Raw genomic sequence first — 17,539 nt, 5'->3', positions numbered from 1 at the left:
TTTTCTGGGTTGCTGTGGGATGACGTCATGCTCGTTGTTTCCAATGTCGGGAGCTTTGCTCTAGCGTAGGAGGCCGCTCGGCGTACAACTTCTCCCGACAAATATTCCTTCCCGAGACGGTCGACAATCACCGTTACCGTAACCCCCAGGTAGCCCCACATCTTTTCGAGCGAGTCCCCCGTTCGGAGTGCTTATTAGTTGGCTTTATTTCAACCAGAAGCTTGATGTCGTCAGGCCGCTTACGTTAGCATTTTAGCTAACAGTGAGCTTTTGTTCAATTTTTCGACCCAACGGGACTTGACGAACGGACCTTCTGTTTTTTCACAGTCGCCATTTAGCCTCGGTAAGATTCAATTTAATTACATATAAGGTTAAAAATTATCATTTTGGGGTTCGGGGAGGTTAATTTGATCTAAGCAATACTCCCCTCAGATCGACAATTGTTTCCTGCTGGCGACTAAACTCAAAGCGCTCATTCACTCTGTCTCGGCTTAAAAGATCATTTAAATCTATTATTTTTTTCAAAACAGTACGTTATACGATTGCTGAACATGTAAAATGCGGTTTGGGATTATTTTTTTGTCGTTTTGAAGCGTTCTTCGCGGATTTAAAGGTACAATGTCAACCCATTTGTTGTTTTAACCGTCTTTTTTTAGACTGACCGGCGTGTTATAACGACTTTGTAGTGTTTAGTTTGAAAATGAACACGATAAAATAGTTGATACCTCTTCGATTGACTTGCTTTTAAAGTTTTTTGATAACGATCGAAGTAAAAGTAACCTTGCTTGAGTTCATTCAAGTGCAAAAACTTGACACTGAATGCTAACAGTTCAAAAAAATGTTTTTTTCTTTTACCCACAGACAAGACATGTTTTGTTCTTTCAGGCGTGGAAAATGTTGTTTTACTGACTATAAAACGCTTATATTCGTTTCCCCATTTACTATGCGACATATAAATCGAAAGCCCTCCGGTAAAATGCTGAAAAAATACTGAAGCTGAAACCGAATTTGCTACTTGTTCGTTCCAAATGACTAGAACGCACCCTTTAAGTCGATGTGTGATATGTTTAATTCACGGCTTTTTATTCGTTTAATTTATAATGCGTGTACTTTGAAGCGAGGGCACGACGTCGTCGTTTTCACAGCCGGGTTCGAGTTTAGTCTCGGCTTAAATAAAACACACTATTTAAAAAACAACTTAAACGTTGCGTTTTGATGACGTCACGTGGCGACTTTTCGCTGGTCTTGCCACAATTTCTTGTTCAATTCTAGTATAATACATTTTTATTAATAAAAAAAAGTCGAGACACCGGATGACACTGAGAACGAGGTAAAGTGAAAACACGTGGACTGACTGACATCTATATATAGATATATATACCACTGTACAGCTTACGTGTTGTGTCAGGGTGGGCTCGTTAGCTTTAGTTTGATAGCATTAGCTTCTGCGTGAATGGTGTCCAAATCGTTGTTTTTTATTTTTTGCAACTCGTTCATACTCAAATTCTATATAAATATTTTGCGATGATCACTAAACAATTGTAAAAAAAAATGTATATTTCCCTTTTAGCTAAAGTAGTAGTAAATGTATAACAAGGAAAATAGCGAGTAATTAAAAATATAATTCTAAAAAATAATACTACTAATACTAAATCTAATAAATTACTCATTACCACATTTAATTAATTACTAATACTAAATCTAATTAATTACATATTACTACATTTAATTAATTACTAATACCAAATCGAATTATACATTACTACATTTAATTAATTACTAATATTAAATCTAATTAAAAATGAATTTAAAAAACACTATGGCCATTGTGTATATATACATATATATATATATATATATATATATATATATATATATAATCTCTTGTGACCTCAATTTTTTTAGCTTTTTGACTGTCTTTGATGGAAGTAGATGTACAATCATTTTTTAGTGGGAGGGGCTTAAATGATGGAGCATAAATAAAAAATTGGTTTCTTTTGGATCGTGCGATACATTCCACTTTAAATTTATTGGATATCTTTTTTCACCAAATTGTTAAATACTAAATGATAGCATGTCGATAAATATCAGAACTACAAACCACACACACACGCAGCTTTTCTGTCACGTGGTTAAATTGTGCTGTTAAAAACAAGACTTTTAATTTGTTTCCGCCCGACAACGGCAAAAGTCCATTCTTGTCATTCCTATACTCAACGTTGTTGACCTTGCAAATGCACCCCCAGGAAGCTCTCCCATCCCCCCTCACCCTCTCTGTGGGAGCATGGCTCAAGAGACCAATCAGACCCAGGGGCCGATGCTCTGCACGATGGGATGCGGTTTCTACGGTAACCCCCGCACCGACGGCATGTGCTCGGTCTGCTATAAGGAACACCTACAGAGACAACAGGGAGGGGGGAGATCCAGCCCCCTGGGGGACAAAGGTAAGACGGAAGGAACTAACGCGTGGCGCGGCGAATGTGAAATTGAACTTCTCGTCACCTTCACAGCTGCCACGTCACCGGGGGGGATGCCGGGGACCGTCGAGGCGGCGGTGGCGGCGGCGGAAAGCCCGGTGGCGCCCCAAACCAGCGCAGAGGCCGCGGCGCGGACGTCGCCCGACGAGCCAACGTGCAGGTGGCCTCGGCGTACCGCGCGGCATGAAAACAAAATGTGTCTCTCAGAAAGTAGGGTACTGAGACAAAACTTTGTCCATGCAGCATCAGTCCCGGATCCAGTCCGGTAACCCAACAGATGACGGCCATGAGCATCTCCCAGGACTCGGGCGCCCTAGACTCGGATCGAGCCGAGGCCGACGATGCCGATGAAGAGGAATCGTCCAATTCGGGTAACAAGCTCGGACAGTAAAACTCAATATGATCACATTTTCGATTGCTTTTCAAATAGCTTCCCATACCTGTCAACCTCTGCCGATAACTGCCCTTATAAATGATTATGATTCCCCTTACAAACCCCCAAAAAACCTTACAAACACCGTACGACTCGTACGAGTCGTACGGTGTTTTTAAGGTTTTTGGGGGGTTTGTAAGGGGAATCATAATCATTTATAAGGGCAGTTATCGGCAGAGGTTGACAGGTATGAGCTTCGTTTTAAAAATATATATATATCAAAAAACAAACAGCAACTCAACTTACTCACATTTTGGTTTTGCGGACCAAGCTAACACACGTCCACACTGCTAGCTAGAAACAACTGCTGAGAATGAATGCACTCAGTGGTTGAAAAGGAAGCGAGCACGCCACTTTCAAAATAATGGAACGTGCAAAATGCAAAAGTGACACCGAAATGACAAGAAGCTCTTTGTTTCTCGGCAGAACCAGCGGGAGAAGCGGCGCAGACCTCTGACGGCGAGCAGACCCCCGACAAAAACAAGAAAAAGAACCGCTGCTTTTCTTGCCGAAAGAAAGTCGGCCTCACTGGTACGAATGTGATTTTTAATAGAATTCTTTTGACTCTTGATACCAATTTCTTGATTTCCATTTAGTCGATACGTGTTTTTTGAAAGCAACCTTTTTCTTTTCCTTTTAGTACAAAATTAAAGCGTACCCCTAAAATTATCAGTCAATTGATAATTATCATAACTATCACATTTTTTTGTTTCAAATTTTAAACTTCAAACCTCTGAAAATAAGTAAATAAATTACTTTCCTCCTTATTGAGATATGAAAGTAACTATGTTACCTTTATAACAAAAGAATATGAAATATGCTGATTTTAAAAAGTATTTTTGTTGTTCTGTTGTTCAATAAAGATAAAACTCCCTCCTTACACTATGAAAAGTAAAAAAATAAAACCTGTAGAAAATTTGACAGGCATCTTTTTTTAAATAAATTTGCCTTCATACCAAAAGTTGCCGTGCAATATGAAATATTAATAAAATAATCAACTTGGTCTGGAACTGGTGTTCATCTTGCAACAGCGTCCCCGTTTTCTGTGGTGGTTGGGTGGTGTAATTACAGTTTAGAATTATAAAAAAATTATCGAGTTTTTAAAATTCTCGTTGACAAAAAATATTTCACGATAATTATCGTTATTGTTTTATCACCCTGCTCTATATGAAATGCTATTTTTTTCCACCATGTTTATTCAATTTGGTATTAATTTCGTACATTAGCTTTCCTCGCGTTTTAGATGGTAATTTCAATAACAAATGTTCAAAAAATTAAAGTATATGCCCATGAATTAAAAAAAAGACTGCGAAAAGAGAACAATCTATATCATTTACCAGAATAAAAACTTTTCTCGCTTCTTTTTCATCCTTTACGGTGGCCATCTTGGGGAGGGCAAAAAAAAACCTGCTTTAAAATCAGCGTTAGGAACTGGTGGCCATCTTGGAAAGGTCAACTGCCATGAAATAGTGTACCAGAATAAAAACTTTCTTCAACTCTTTCAGCCTTTATGGTGGCCATCTTGGGGAGGGCAACAAGCGCTGCTTTTAAAGCAGTGTTTGCAACTGGTGGCCATCTTGGAAAGGGCAACTGCTATGGGACTTTCTTTCAGAATAAAAACTTGAAGCTCGTTTTCGGCTTCTGCGGTGGCCATCTTGGGTAGGGCAACACATGCTGCTTTCAAAGCAGTGTTTGGAACTGGTGGCCATCTTGGTAGGGCAATGCCTGCTTCTTTCAAAGCAGTGTTTGTAACTGGTGGCCATCTTGGAAAGGGCAACTTCACTGGTACACAAATCTGTTCCATTTCGGGGCCTTTTCCGATCACTACTGGTGTTGTCTTAACGATACTTTTGCACTTTTTTTGTATTTTTTTGTATCCTGTTTCTCAATTTACCGTTTTCTGTTCCCCATCAGGTTTCGATTGCCGCTGCGGCAACCTGTTCTGTGCCATCCACCGCTACTCCGACAAACATGACTGTCCCTACGATTACCGGAGCGCCGCCGCCGCCCGCATCCGCAAGGAGAACCCCATCGTGGTGGCCGAGAAAATCCAAAAGTTATGAAGACTTGGGGCGCCGCCTCCCCCGTGACAATTTGACAACGACGGTGACGCCCGACACCCCCCTTCCCCCCCGGCTTTATTCATCCTGAAGCCGGACAAGGCTGTCCAGACTCTTTCACCCTTCTTCCCATCTCCTCCACCCGTGACTATTTTCCGTAAAATGGCGTACGATCGTTCGTACGCAAGAGAGTGAGAGCGCGTTTGGGAGAAGAGCGGCGGACGCGAAATTAACATTTTTTCTCATCCCATCCTCCGAAGAACGAAGATTCGCGAACGGGAGCGAGACCTTTTTCAAGGGCTTTCGATTTGATCCCCCGCTCGTCAAAAAACAACGTTTTTTTTTTCATCACATTGGCGTTCCCCCACGCTTTTCCCACTCGCCACACTTTGGACTTTCCGCATTTTCCGACTGTCTCTTTGATATATCGGGTGCATGAAACGGGAGGGGTAGAGGTTAACTTTTAGCCGAGTGAATCTTTTTTTTTTTCTGTTTTAATGAGCGTATGACTTCAGAAGATCTATATTAATATATTGTAGTTAGCTTGTGTGATTGCATTCTATTTATTTATTTTTATCCGCTGGTGGGCGCGCTGGAGGATTGGCAGCATGTGGACGGATTTCGCAGAATATCCGCGTTCGGGTTGGATTCCATTCCCCCATTTTCACACGAAAAAGCGGAATTGACGGCGTTAGGCGTCCAATCCATTTGGACGCCGAGCGCCGTCTACATGAAAGTTGCTACAGTCATTTTTTTTTCCGCAAGTGTCATTTTCAGTCCATACTCGATTCCTTAAAGGCACAGCGTATTAATTCCCCAAAGGCCTTTGTGTATTTTTATTTTTTTGTGTGAGCTATTGCGTTAAGCTCAAAGCACCAGCAGACCACTGACACGTGCTGAATGAAAAATGACCCGCCTCGCATAAATAATAATCAATATTAACCCGCAGATGGTGAAAACTTTGAAGGATAAAGATGATAATATTTCAGTGGTAGCACAATGCATGGCTAGCCACGCGGTGGTCCAATTTAACAAGCTCCGCCCCCAATGTAAATACAAAAATTGAAACGCTTTGCGGAATTAGCATACCACTCTTTTAATACAGTCCAATGATATCTCCCGCAGGCCACGTGTATTCATCATAATATTCTCCATTCATGTTTTTATTCCGTTGTAGCAAAATCGTGTCAAAAAGATGGTATTTTCACGTCAAGGATTTTTGAAATTTAGTTTTCCATCGTGGTTTTCTCATTTACCCTAAAATGTATTGTCAATTGAATGTAAAAAAAAAAGATTTTATACCTGAATCGTTCAAATTCCTGATATTGACTGAGCGGGAGAGGGAGGTTTAAAATCGGTTACTGTTAGAAAATAAATCTTCACTAGTTTTTAAAATTCTGTCTTGTTGTTGTCATGGCGTGGGGCTCAAGTTTTGATGATAGATTTTGAAAGATTTTGTCCGTTTTGAGAACATTGAAATGAAATCATGCTAGCGCTGAATTTACCCCCTCCAGAAATACCACCAGATATCTTTTCATTTTGTTTTTCTTTTCCAGATTTAGGATTGTATGACATGTTTAAGTACAAAAAACAATAAAATCACAAAGTTTATTTTATATGAATTGTCCTTGTATTCGTTGATGATCCAAGATTTTTAGATTTAACAACATGGTGTTAATCCTTTAAAAACTGGAAGGTTCAAATGTTAAAATATTTCCAACTTCAATTTGGCCCATCTGTCTGCCTTTTTAAAAAAATCATTTTTCAGACGGGTATAATCAGATTAAATCTACACAACCTGCTCTCTGGTCCCACAAATATCATATTTACTAGGCTAGATGTTTAAAACCAGAGTCAGCATCATAAGTAGTTTGTGGCCATCTTGTGTTGGATATTCTCCACTAAAATACCGATACCTTAAACTCACAACATTTATGATAATTCCAAACGGTTTGGTTCATAACAATGACCCAGATTTTATGTTGAAACAAATATTTATATTCAAATTAATTCATTGGCTGTCAGTTGAGTATGAAATGAATTTACTGCATCTCCAACGTTCATAAAAAACATCTATTTCACAGTAATAATATAATAATGACAGTAGTATTAACAAAATAATATTGATAGTCAATGTTATACTAAGCAAACGTCCGCGACGCAAAATGGCCGACATGCAGCGACGTTTGTCTCTATGGTCATGCATTGTTATTGGTCACATAGCAGGTGGATACCATCGCGTCACATCCGGTCAGCTGTCACTTCCGTATGCGGCGACACACACTAACCACAACACGCCATGAACATGGATTAAAAACACAAATTCCGGGACGAGCGGACACACTAACGGTCGCATGGACGTTCGCCAGGACACAATGGCATGCAACGGAAAAAGCCTTCCTGCTTTTGTTTACCTCGTTTTAGCACCTTAAGAACAGGTTTTTCATTGTTCTGAACCGGTAAGGCTTATTGTTAGCACGCTTAGTTTTAGCGGCCATTGTCTGGAACCCTATTGTGACGTCACATGCACCGGGAGCCAACCATTAGGAATGATTACGCTGCTTTCCTTTGACAAATTTGTAACGTTGGTTCTTCACTTTTGGGAAAGCTTTTCTCTTCCATTCATCTCTCGTCAAAATGGCTGCAAGTAACATAGCTCCAGTCTAAGTTTGATGCGGTAAAGAAGCATTTTCACGTCGAACTACTTGGTCTGGCGGAAGGAGACGTCGTTGCTTCGGACAAGTAATTACAATCGGCCCTCAACAGGTAACCAATGTCTAAGTCTTAATATTATATTACCAGTATTCAATATTAATATAAATTTAGTTAAATAACATGATGCAAAATAACCTAGTAAAATACTTTGTGTCTGCACTTCATTTTACTATTTATCTTTTGTTACATTTTAAGAATTGAAGTATTTGTTTGTTTATTTTTCAACTATATTATATTGGCGTTTTGTAAGACTTTACCTCAATTAATTATATTAATTCTAATTGATTTTATGTTAATTTTTCCCCATGCATATGATATCCTGTGTGGGAACAAATATTGTACTACTTAAGTCAAATTTTAAGATGTTTTTCATACTTCTACAAAAAATAGTTTTAAAAAACCTCACAAATAGTATTTGGGAGTAAAAAAATTCTTTACTTTTTGAACTGGTCGCAAAACAACACATTACTGAAACCCCACGCTACTTCTGGCCAAATCCGATACTCTAAAAATAGTCGTATGTCGATCATCTGGACATTGCCACCTTCCAACCAATTAACGGCGTTCCGTCTCCGCAGCAAATTATGAACGGGCTTTCCATCAGCGAGCTATGCGGCTTATTCTGCTGCCCGCCGTGCCCCAGCCGCATCGCGGCCAAGCTGGCTTTCCTCCCGCCGGAGCCCACCTACGCCTTCACCCCGGAGCTCGCCCCGGACAGCCCGCCGTCGCAGCAGCGTTGGAACCTCCACCTGACGGAGCGCGCTGAATTCCAGTACACACAGAGGGAGCTGGACAACGTGGAGGTGACGCTGGCGCAATCCAGTCGGGGGAACCCCGTAGGAATCATGTACGTCCGCTGCGCACCTGATTCCAGGTAAGGCTTCCACGAGACCAATTTATTTATTTTTTATTATTTTATTTTTTTAAATCGGAAAACTACTGTATTGGCCCGAATATAAGACAGTGTTTTTTTGCATTGAAATAAGACTGAAAAAATTGGGGATCGTCTTACATTCGGGGAATAGACATGATATCCATTTACAACGCTAGATGCCGCCAGATACATCTAAAGAAAATGCTGAACACTTTGGTGGTGAATGCAATTATTGCAATTTTGTTGCTTTATTACAGTAGATTGGTTCATTTACATTTTCAAAAACCAAAAAGTCATTTATTTACAAATGCAATTGCAATTTTGTTGACATTTAAATGTTCACATATCAAGATGTGACCGTTTTTGCATGAATTGAATGATGCAAAATAACATATCGTTTTAATCAATTGTTTCAGATTCACTGTCATTATTTTGTGTATACAGAATTTGGTGTTGAAAAAGTCTTTTTTCAAACTTGAGTCTTGAAAAAGTGGGGGTCGTCTAACATTCGGGGTATAGACATGATGCCCATTTACAACACTAGATGCCGCCAGATATCTTTAACGCGAATGCAGAACACTTTGATATTTGTTATTGCACTTTTGTTGCTTTATTATAGTAGATTGGTTCATTTACATTTGCAAAAACCAAAAGTTTATTTATTTTACAAATAATTTATTTTACAAATAATTTATTTACAAATGTGATTGTGGTTTAGTTGCCATATTTAAATGTTCACATTAAGATGTGACCGTTTTTGCCTGAATTTAAAGGGACAAAATAACATCTCTCGAATATAGTGTTTCAATCAATAGTTTCACATTCACTGTCATTATTTTGTCTATACAGATTGAATTTGGTGTTGAAAAAGTCGTTTTTCAAACTTGAGTCTTGGGGAAAAAAAGGGGTCGTCTTATATTCGGGCCAATACGGTCAATATGGCTCGACGAGACAAATTCTCGTCAGTTCCGGGCGGGCCCGACTTTGGATTTTTCTAGTTTTTGTGACCAGAGTTGGTCCGCTGTCCCCTTTGTCCAGATTCACGGTGCTCTTCTCCCACGGCAACGCGGTGGACCTGGGCCAGATGAGCAGCTTCTACATCGGGCTGGGTTCGCGCATCCACTGCAACATCCTGTCCTACGACTACTCGGGCTACGGCGTCAGCGGCGGCCGCCCCAGCGAGAAGAACCTCTACGCCGACATCGACGCCGCCTGGCACACGCTCCGCACCAGGTGGGCTCCGTTTGCCTCTTGGCAAAATGTCCGCCGCCAAACAAATGAAAGCATGTGACAGAACGACACTATTTCATGATCAAATGCGTTCATAAGGAAATATAGCAAATCATTAAAATTGACGTTGAAGCACCCCTGGATCAATTGAATTGATCGATATTGATGATTGGATCTGGAAAATTTTATCTTTCATAGCACAAAACCCCCCACCCCCTCCTGATTTCCACATTATTACTCTATGTGGACTCACAAGAATGACAAAAATTAAAGTAAATGTAAATAAATGAGTGAAAATTTGCCATTGACTTTTACTTGGGAAAACACAAATGGAAAAAAACAAGGGCATTTTTTTTGTCCTTTGCCTTTCCGGATTGGTCGTCTAATAGACTTAAAAACCAAGACACATGGTTTTGAAAGAGTTTATAATTATTATTATTTTTTGGTCCGGTAGGATACACAGAAGCGACAAAAACAACAGTAAATAGAAATACAAAAATGAAAATAGGTATACAGTAATCCCTCAAATATCGCTGATATTGTAGACCAGCCTTTCCGGATTGGGCGTCTATTAGGGATAAAGTCGTATAAAGTTAGTTTTTTAAAACCATGTCATTGTCTGTGGTGGTGAAACAGTTACTAAAGTTTTTTGTAGTTTTTTTTGGTCCTTCAGGACTCACAGCAGCGACAAAAATAACAGTAAATAGAAATATATGAATGAAAATCGATCTACAGTAATCCCTCAAATATCGCTGATAATGTAGAACAGCCTTTCCGGATTGGCTGTCTACAAAAGATAAACTCATAAAGTTAGTATTTAAAAAACACATAATTGTCTGTGGTGGTTACTAATGTTTTTTTGTGGGGTTTTTTGGTCCTTCAGGACTCGCAACAGTAAATAGAACTAAATGAATGAAAATCGATCTACAGTAATCCCTCGAATATCGCGGATATTGTAGACCAACCTTTCCGGATTGGCTGTCTACAAAAGATATATAAAGCTAGTTTTTAAAAAACACATCATTGTCTGTGGTGGTGAAAGAGTTACTAATGTTTTTTGTGTGTTTTTTTTTTATCCTTCAGGTATGGCGCCAGTCCCGAGAGCGTAATCCTGTACGGCCAAAGCATCGGCACGGTTCCCACGGTGGACTTGGCGTCGCGCCACCAGTGCGCCGCCGTCGTCCTCCATTCGCCGCTGGCGTCCGGCATGAGAGTGGCCTTCCCGCAAACCAAAAAGACGTACTGCTTCGACGCCTTCCCCAAGTAAGACTCGAACGCGAAAGAACCAAAATGGTGGCGCCGGTGATCGAACATGATGCGGTCTGTCCACCAGCATCGAAAAAGTGTCCAAAATCTCGTCCCCCGTGCTGGTGATCCACGGCACCGAGGACGAGGTCATCGACTTCTCGCACGGCCCGGCGCTCTTCGAGCGCTGCCCCAAAGCCGTCGAGCCGCTGTGGGTGGAAGGCGCCGGACACAACGACATCGAACTCTACGGACAGTACTTGGAGCGGCTGCGGCGTTTCATCGGACAGGAAATCGGATGATACGGCGACGAAGAGCCTTCCATCTCGGGCCGAAGTTTCGGAGGTGAGGGTTTATTCGGCGTCGGGAACTCGACGGAACGTTTTGGAAAATGCCGATCAACGTTCAAACGGATGGGACGTCTATCGTCGTCAATGGCAGGCAATATGATGAAATCAAACTTTCTGTGGTAGGAGTTTATTCTTTAAGATAGAATATACGTAAGAGACAATATTGATGAAATTCATTCATAAATTTGCACACCTGGTGCCATTGGATTGGACATCTATCAATGGCAGTTTTTGGGGTAAGAACAAAAAATGCTGGGAAAATACACCCTTCGTTTGGATTGGACGTTTATTGCCGTCAATGGCAGACAATTTGTTAAAAGGAAAGTTTCCAAAATGAAGGATTATTCATGATTATAGAATATAGAAGAGAATTATTGACAAACTACTCCTAGACACGGCCATTGACGGCGATAGAAGCCAATACGTTAGAATGAAACTTTCTGAAGCAGGAGTTTATTCGTCATGGTGGAATAGGCAAAATTACTCTTGAAATACACAAACCCGGTTTTGAAAAAAAAAGTTATTTTCCCAAACAAAACTAACGCCACTTTAATTGGATTAGATGTCTAGGGATGGCAGACAGTGTTGTTAAAGTGTCTGAGGTGGGAGTTTATTCGTTTGAAATACTCGTACGCACTGCCAGTTCAAATGAATTGGACGTTTATCGCCGATTTCTGAAGTAAAAAGGCGATATCTGCTCAGGTGATCCCTTTTTTTAACACGTCTAAACTAACATTTTTACTTGAGTTTTTGTCGAGCCGAAACGTGTCGATTACGTGAAAAAAAAGCTTACCAATCTACCTCAAAAGATTGTTTAGTTAACCCCAAAAAATCGAGTCTTTCAAGTGTGCTCTGTTTGACTTCCTAACCAAAATGTGAAGGAAATGAGTTTTTCTCTTTGTTTATTTTTTGTCAAGGTGATGCTTTTTTTGCGTGTTGAGTGTTTTGAACTAAAAAAAAGGATTGTTATACTCGTGTGTTAACACAGAGGGACGAAAAATAGAATAAAAATGAGAATAAAAGCTCAAGTTGGTGTGGAATCGGTGTTTTGTAGACGATGTGGATGGACGGAGGGACGTGAATGTGGACAGATGGACACTAAGCTGGTGTCTACCTCCGAAATCCTCTTAAGGATTAAAAAGCAGCCGCTACAACTTATTTATTATTCAAAAAAGAAAAAAAATCAAGTCCGTTTTATGGTGAAACACTGACTTTTTAACTCGTGATTGTTCCGACTTTTATTGAACACTTGGATGAAAAAAAGCCTTACTATACACAGTCGTTTTTTGTTGTTTTATTTAAGAAAAAAGCCTTCCTGTATATGGTCCATACTTTTATTCATTTAACATTAAATAGCCTCTTCCAGAAAAAAAATCCTACTATGCATGGTCGTTTTTTAAAGAATACTATGTCGTTTTTTCAGGAAAAAAAGCCTTACTATACTATGTCGTCTTTTCAGAAAAAAAGCATTACTATACTATGTCGTTTTTTAAGAAAAAAAAGCTTTACTATACTATGTCGTTTTTAAGGAAAAAAGCCTTACTATATTGTCGTTTTTTAAGAAAAAAAGCCTTACTATACTATGTCATTTTTTTACGAAAAAAAGCCTTACTATACTATGTCGTTTTTTAAGAAAAAGCCTTACTATACAATGTATAGTGAGGCTTTTTCTTAAAAAACTATACAATGTATAGTGAGGCTTTTTCTTAAAAAACGACCATGTATTGTATACATGGCCGTTTTTTAAGAAAAAAGCCTTACTATACATCGTCGTTTTTTACGAAAAAAAAGCCTTGCTATTCTATGTCGTTTTTTTACGAAAAAAGCCTTACTATACTATGTCATTTTTAAAGAAAAAAAGCTTTACTATACTATGTCGTTTTTAAAGAGAAAAAAAGCTTTACTATACTATGTCGTTTTTAAGAAAAAAAGCCTTACTATACTATGTCGTTTTCTAAGAAAAAAAGCCATACTATTCTATGTCGATTTTTTAGAAAAAAACCTTACTATACTGTTGTTTTTTAAGAAAAAAAGCCTTACTATACTATGTCGTTTTTTTTATGAAAAAAAGCCTTACTATACTATGTCGTTTTTTAAGAAAAAGCCTTACTATACAATGTATAGTGAGGCTTTTTCTTAAAAAACTATACAATGTATAGTGAGGCTTTTTCTTAAAAAACGACATAGTATAGTAAGGCTTTTTCTTAAAAAACGACCATGTATTGTATACATGGTCGTTTTTTAAGAAAAAAACCTTACTATACTGTTGTTTTTTAAGAAAAAAAGCCTTACTATACTATGTCGTTTTTTTTATGAAAAAAAGCCTTACTATACTATGTCATTTTTTCAGAAAAAAAGCCTTACTATACTATGTCGTTTTTTCAGGAAAAAAGCCTTACTATACTATGTCGTTTTTTCAGGAAAAAAGCCTTACTATACTATGTCGTTTTTTCAGAAAAAAAGCATTACTATACTAGGTATTTTTTTTAACGAAAAAAAAGCCTTACTTTACTATGTAGTTTTTTAAGAAAAAAAGCCTTACTATACTATGTCGTTTTTTTTAATGAAAAAAAGCCTTACTATACTATGTCGTTTTTTTAATGAAAAAAAGCCTTACTATACTATGTCGTTTTTTTAATGAAAAAAAGCCTTACTATACTATGTCGTTTTTTAGGAAAAAAGCCTTACTATACATGGTCGTTTTTTAAGAAAAAAGCCTTACTATACATGGTCGTTTTTTAAGAAAAAAGCCTTACTATACATCGTCATGTTTTACGAAAAAAAGCCTTACTATTCTATGTCGGTTTTTTTTACGAAAAAGCCTTACTATACTATGTCGTTTTTTAAGAAAAAGCCTTTTTCTTAAAAAACGACATAGTATAGTAAGGCTTTTTCTTAAAAAACGACATAGTATAGTAAGGCTTTTTCTTAAAAAACGACATAGTATAGTAAGGCTTTTTCTTAAACGACCATGTATTGTATACTATGTCGTTTTTTTTACGAAAAAAGCTTTACTATGCTATGTCGTTTTTTATGAAAAAAAGCCTTACTATACTATGTCGTTTTTTTACGAAATAAAGCCTTACTATACATCATCGTTTTTTTATGAAAAAAAGCGTTACTATTCCATGTCGGGTTTTTTTTACGAAAAAAGTCTTACCATACTATCTCGTTTTTTTTACAAAAAAGCTTTACTATACTATGTCATTTTTTAAGAAAAAAGCCTTACTATACTATGTCGTTTTTTAGGGAAAAAAGCCTTACTATACTATGTCGTTTTTTTACGGAAAAAAGCCATGTCGTTTTTTACGAAAAAAAGCCTTACTATAACCACATTTTGAACTTTTCTCTACCTAACAACCTTAAATGTTTGATGTCTTTTTCAGTACATTTTCTATTTTTTCTTCATCAGAAGTTGTGGCGGAAAAAAAGCAATGAGGTAACTGACACTTGCAACTTTTCATTTCCTCTTTAATAATTTCTTTACATCACAGCTTGATTAACACTGCTGTTTTGCTGTCGAGCTTTTTCTAAGGCATCACATTTGGCAAATCTTTCAACAAATAACTTGTACAAAACAAAAAAGAACATAAAAAAGCAAAAGACATTGTCACGTTGTTTGGTACGACAGATTATTAGGAACAAACATTTTTAAAAAAGTTCATATTTTGAGACTAAAGTCATAACAATACACGTAATACTACCCGAAAAGTCATAATATTACAAGAATGTACTCATCCGTTGTAATATTATGAGATTAAAGTCGTCATGTTACGAGACAAGTCATAATATTACAAGTTTTAATTCGCAATAATGTGGAAATTTGCACAACACTGAGCAAAAAGTGGTCATTTTATCATTTTATTTCTTGTAATATTCTGACTTTTTTTTGTCGTAGTGCCACAACGTACGATTGGAATTGCGACTTAATTCTCGCAGTCCCCTTTTTTTTTTTGTCTTTGTTCGACCCGGATAATCCACCTAAACGGCGACCCATCGTCGTGGGAGACGAGCCAATCAGAACGCGCGCCGTTCGTCACGCGGCACACAGGTTTGTCTTTTAATACTATCGATAATACAGTGGTACCTCGTCATACGACCGCTCGTCATACATAATGCTCGTCTTACGGGGGAAATTTCGATCGAAAAATTCGCCCGTTATGCGGTCAAAATTTCGTGATGCGACCAAGCCAGGTCTTTTTTGCATATCTTTCGTGTATAACAATATTTACGAGCACGGAACTAATTAATTCAGACGAGTTTCTCATACGACCAGGAAACGCACAACGCGCATGCAAAAAGAGGGCTTTCTGGGTAATGAAGTATACTCGTGCACACAACACCCATAGGCAATGGCAACCTTTCTCAGAATAAAACTTCATTACCCACAATCAATACGTGGGTAAGCTCAACTATTGTATTTCCTGTTATTCTTTCTAAGGAAAGAAGCTCCCGCGATCGTTCTTTAAAGACGATTTCTCGTTGGCAAGTGGTCGTGCGTTATCCTATTGTGAGGACATTTGTGTGCATCATTTTGGGAATATTTTGAAGGCAATAAAACAGCAAACAGTCTATCGATAGCGAACGTGAGGGTGGAGGCGTGGTAAACCGCCAACCCGGAAAACGAAGGTAACAAAAGATTACAACAAAATTAGAATTCAGTTTTGTGTAAAGTTACATTAAACGTATGTTTGAGTGTCTGTATATATTAATCCAAGTTAATTTAAATTTGTTTGTTCCGTTTACGAGTGCGTTGTCGTGGAATAAAAAATGAACCCCTTTTAGTTAGATTAAACACATTTTATTACTATTAAACCACTAGTTATGTGTTACTTTGTTAATAAATGGCGAATTAGAAGAAATAAAACATTTTTTCCAATCCAATATCCTGTTTTTGGTGTTTTTTCAGAGGGCTGGAACGAATTAATTGGTTTTCCATTCATTTCAATGGAAAACGTCCGCTCGAGTTACGAGAATCTCGTCATACGAACGGATTAAGCTCGTATCTCGAGGTACCACTGTACGAGAATGAGAATAAGTGAATACTGTTGTTGGCGTTTCAGAATCTGTGCAAATCCCAGGCGTAGTAAGTCAAGGCGGCCACCGCAGGGCGCTGTTTCCTCGTCTGTTTAAACAGGCTTCACCGGTCACAGCAGCTTTTTTTTTAAATCTTTGTTGTTGTTGGTTTTTTCACAGTGTGACTTTGCTGAGGCGCAGTGACAAACTGGAACGATGCCGGTGCGTCCGAGGCAAGGTGGCGCTGCAACGCAGCCTCAGCTGGACCGGCGTGGTCGTCAATGTCGACTCCCCCGCCGCCGCCTCCGACGAGCGCCGCGCTCGCAGCAGGAAGTCGAAGTTGGCCGACGTGTTCATGGCGTAGAAGACGTTGGCGTTCTCCGGGATGACCAATTCTGAAGACGTCGGAGACGGGAGGTGAGCGAGGGCGTCTCCGGGGAAACGCGAGGAGGGCGGGACATACCTCGCTCGTCGGAGATGAGCTGCACCAACTCCAGGCCTTCCTCGGACTCCGCCTCCAAATTGTGTTTGGCCATGGCGCGGGAAATGACGGCACGCGTCTTGTCTTGACTCGTCAGCTGGTGAAAAGGTAAGATTTCCAAATTTAGACAAGAATCAAGTTGCATGAAAAGATAATTAATTGTTTTGTTTTTTGTAACTAGCTAGCTTTTAGCGGTTAGCCTCACCAGGATGCTCTTGTAGAGGTTGCCGTTGCCGTTCTGGAGGCTGACGCGGACGATGCAAGCGTCCTGCGCCTGCGTGTTATACGCCGGCGTCTGCCCGGGCGACCACGGCGACACGGGCGTCAGGGAGACGGAGCGCCGGTGGGTGCGCGAGGGCGACGCCCCGGCGCCGGACCAGCCCGTGTCCGTGGAGTGCAGCGACGTGCAGGACGACGACTCGGACAGCTGAGGACGGTGGGATAAAAGTCAGCCGCGTTACGGTAGACCGCCCGCCCACCGCGCCGCCGGGAGGCTCACTTTGTTGCGGTGGGGGTCGCCGGCGCGGCCGTGGGCGAGAGCCAGGCCCTCGCCGTCCGAGGGGGCGCCGGAGTCGCTGGACGAGACGCTGACCGAGTCCATGCTTTCGCCGGAGCTGCCGGTGGGCGGCGAGCGCGGCATCTCGCGAACTGGAGAACT

General features: G+C 39.7%; 3 protein-coding genes across 10 annotated transcripts in view; 2 read left to right on the top strand and 1 right to left on the bottom strand.

Moving 5' to 3' along the window:
* The first annotated feature begins 1 nt into the window (after position 1).
* LOC144078840 (AN1-type zinc finger protein 5) lies at positions 2–6,586 on the top strand. 4 transcript variants are annotated; one of them, XM_077607252.1, is made up of 7 exons: positions 2–149; positions 218–343; positions 2,247–2,444; positions 2,511–2,637; positions 2,721–2,848; positions 3,337–3,441; positions 4,825–6,586. In XM_077607252.1, the coding sequence occupies exons 3-7, from the start codon at positions 2,285–2,287 to the stop codon at positions 4,971–4,973; spliced, it is 669 nt and encodes a 222-aa protein (XP_077463378.1). In that variant the 5' UTR covers positions 2–149; positions 218–343; positions 2,247–2,284; the 3' UTR covers positions 4,974–6,586. The 4 variants fall into 4 exon arrangements, with proteins under 4 accessions (XP_077463378.1, XP_077463377.1, XP_077463379.1 ...); XM_077607251.1 differs by having other exon boundaries at positions 10–343; XM_077607253.1 differs by lacking the exon at positions 218–343 and having other exon boundaries at positions 26–149.
* Positions 6,587–7,224: 638 nt separating this feature from the next.
* Positions 7,225–17,539, top strand: part of abhd17ab (abhydrolase domain containing 17A, depalmitoylase b) — a 10,387-nt gene continuing 72 nt past the window's right edge. Inside the window, exons 1-9 of one of the 4 annotated variants that reach the window (XR_013301332.1) lie at positions 7,225–7,736; positions 8,264–8,559; positions 9,598–9,792; positions 10,873–11,052; positions 11,123–11,379; positions 14,771–14,823; positions 15,283–15,435; positions 16,581–16,989; positions 17,063–17,539. The exon at positions 17,063–17,539 is cut by the window's right edge and continues 72 nt beyond it. Coding sequence is in view for 2 of the 4 variants with exons in the window: in XM_077607242.1 (XP_077463368.1) it covers positions 8,270–8,559; positions 9,598–9,792; positions 10,873–11,052; positions 11,123–11,336 (879 nt within the window). In the remaining 2 variants the exon portion in view is untranslated. Of the gene's footprint in view, positions 7,737–8,263; positions 8,560–9,597; positions 9,793–10,872; positions 11,053–11,122; positions 12,413–12,438; positions 12,719–14,770; positions 14,824–15,282; positions 15,436–16,580; positions 16,990–17,062 lie in introns of those variants that run through there. The other 3 variants (XR_013301333.1, XM_077607242.1, XM_077607243.1) reach the window with 3 other exon arrangements.
* Positions 15,981–17,539, bottom strand: part of rgl1 (ral guanine nucleotide dissociation stimulator-like 1) — a 36,229-nt gene continuing 34,670 nt past the window's right edge. For both annotated transcript variants that reach the window (XM_077607218.1, XM_077607219.1), the window contains 4 exons: positions 17,381–17,539; positions 17,087–17,308; positions 16,864–16,978; positions 15,981–16,795 (listed from right to left, as the gene is read on the bottom strand). The exon at positions 17,381–17,539 is cut by the window's right edge and continues 31 nt beyond it. In XM_077607218.1, coding sequence (XP_077463344.1) covers positions 16,575–16,795; positions 16,864–16,978; positions 17,087–17,308; positions 17,381–17,539 — 717 coding nt within the window. In that variant the 3' untranslated portion in view covers positions 15,981–16,574. The remainder of the gene's footprint in view (positions 16,796–16,863; positions 16,979–17,086; positions 17,309–17,380) is intronic.

The sequence above is a fragment of the Stigmatopora argus genome, chromosome 8, assembly GCF_051989625.1.
Source record: "Stigmatopora argus isolate UIUO_Sarg chromosome 8, RoL_Sarg_1.0, whole genome shotgun sequence".
Taxonomy (NCBI): Eukaryota; Metazoa; Chordata; class Actinopteri; order Syngnathiformes; family Syngnathidae; genus Stigmatopora; species Stigmatopora argus.
The sequence above is the reverse complement of the archived record's forward strand: the minus strand, read 5'-3'. Positions and strand labels throughout refer to the sequence as shown.

Coding starts and splice junctions, on each gene's coding strand:
- LOC144078840 (XM_077607252.1), top strand. CDS start 2,285: ATGGCTCAAGAGACCAATCAGACCCAGGGGCCGATGCTCTGCACGATG. Junction 2,638..2,720: donor CCCGACGAGCCAACGTGCAG/GTGGCCTCGGCG, acceptor TTGTCCATGCAG/CATCAGTCCCGGATCCAGTC. Junction 2,849..3,336: donor AGAGGAATCGTCCAATTCGG/GTAACAAGCTCG, acceptor GTTTCTCGGCAG/AACCAGCGGGAGAAGCGGCG.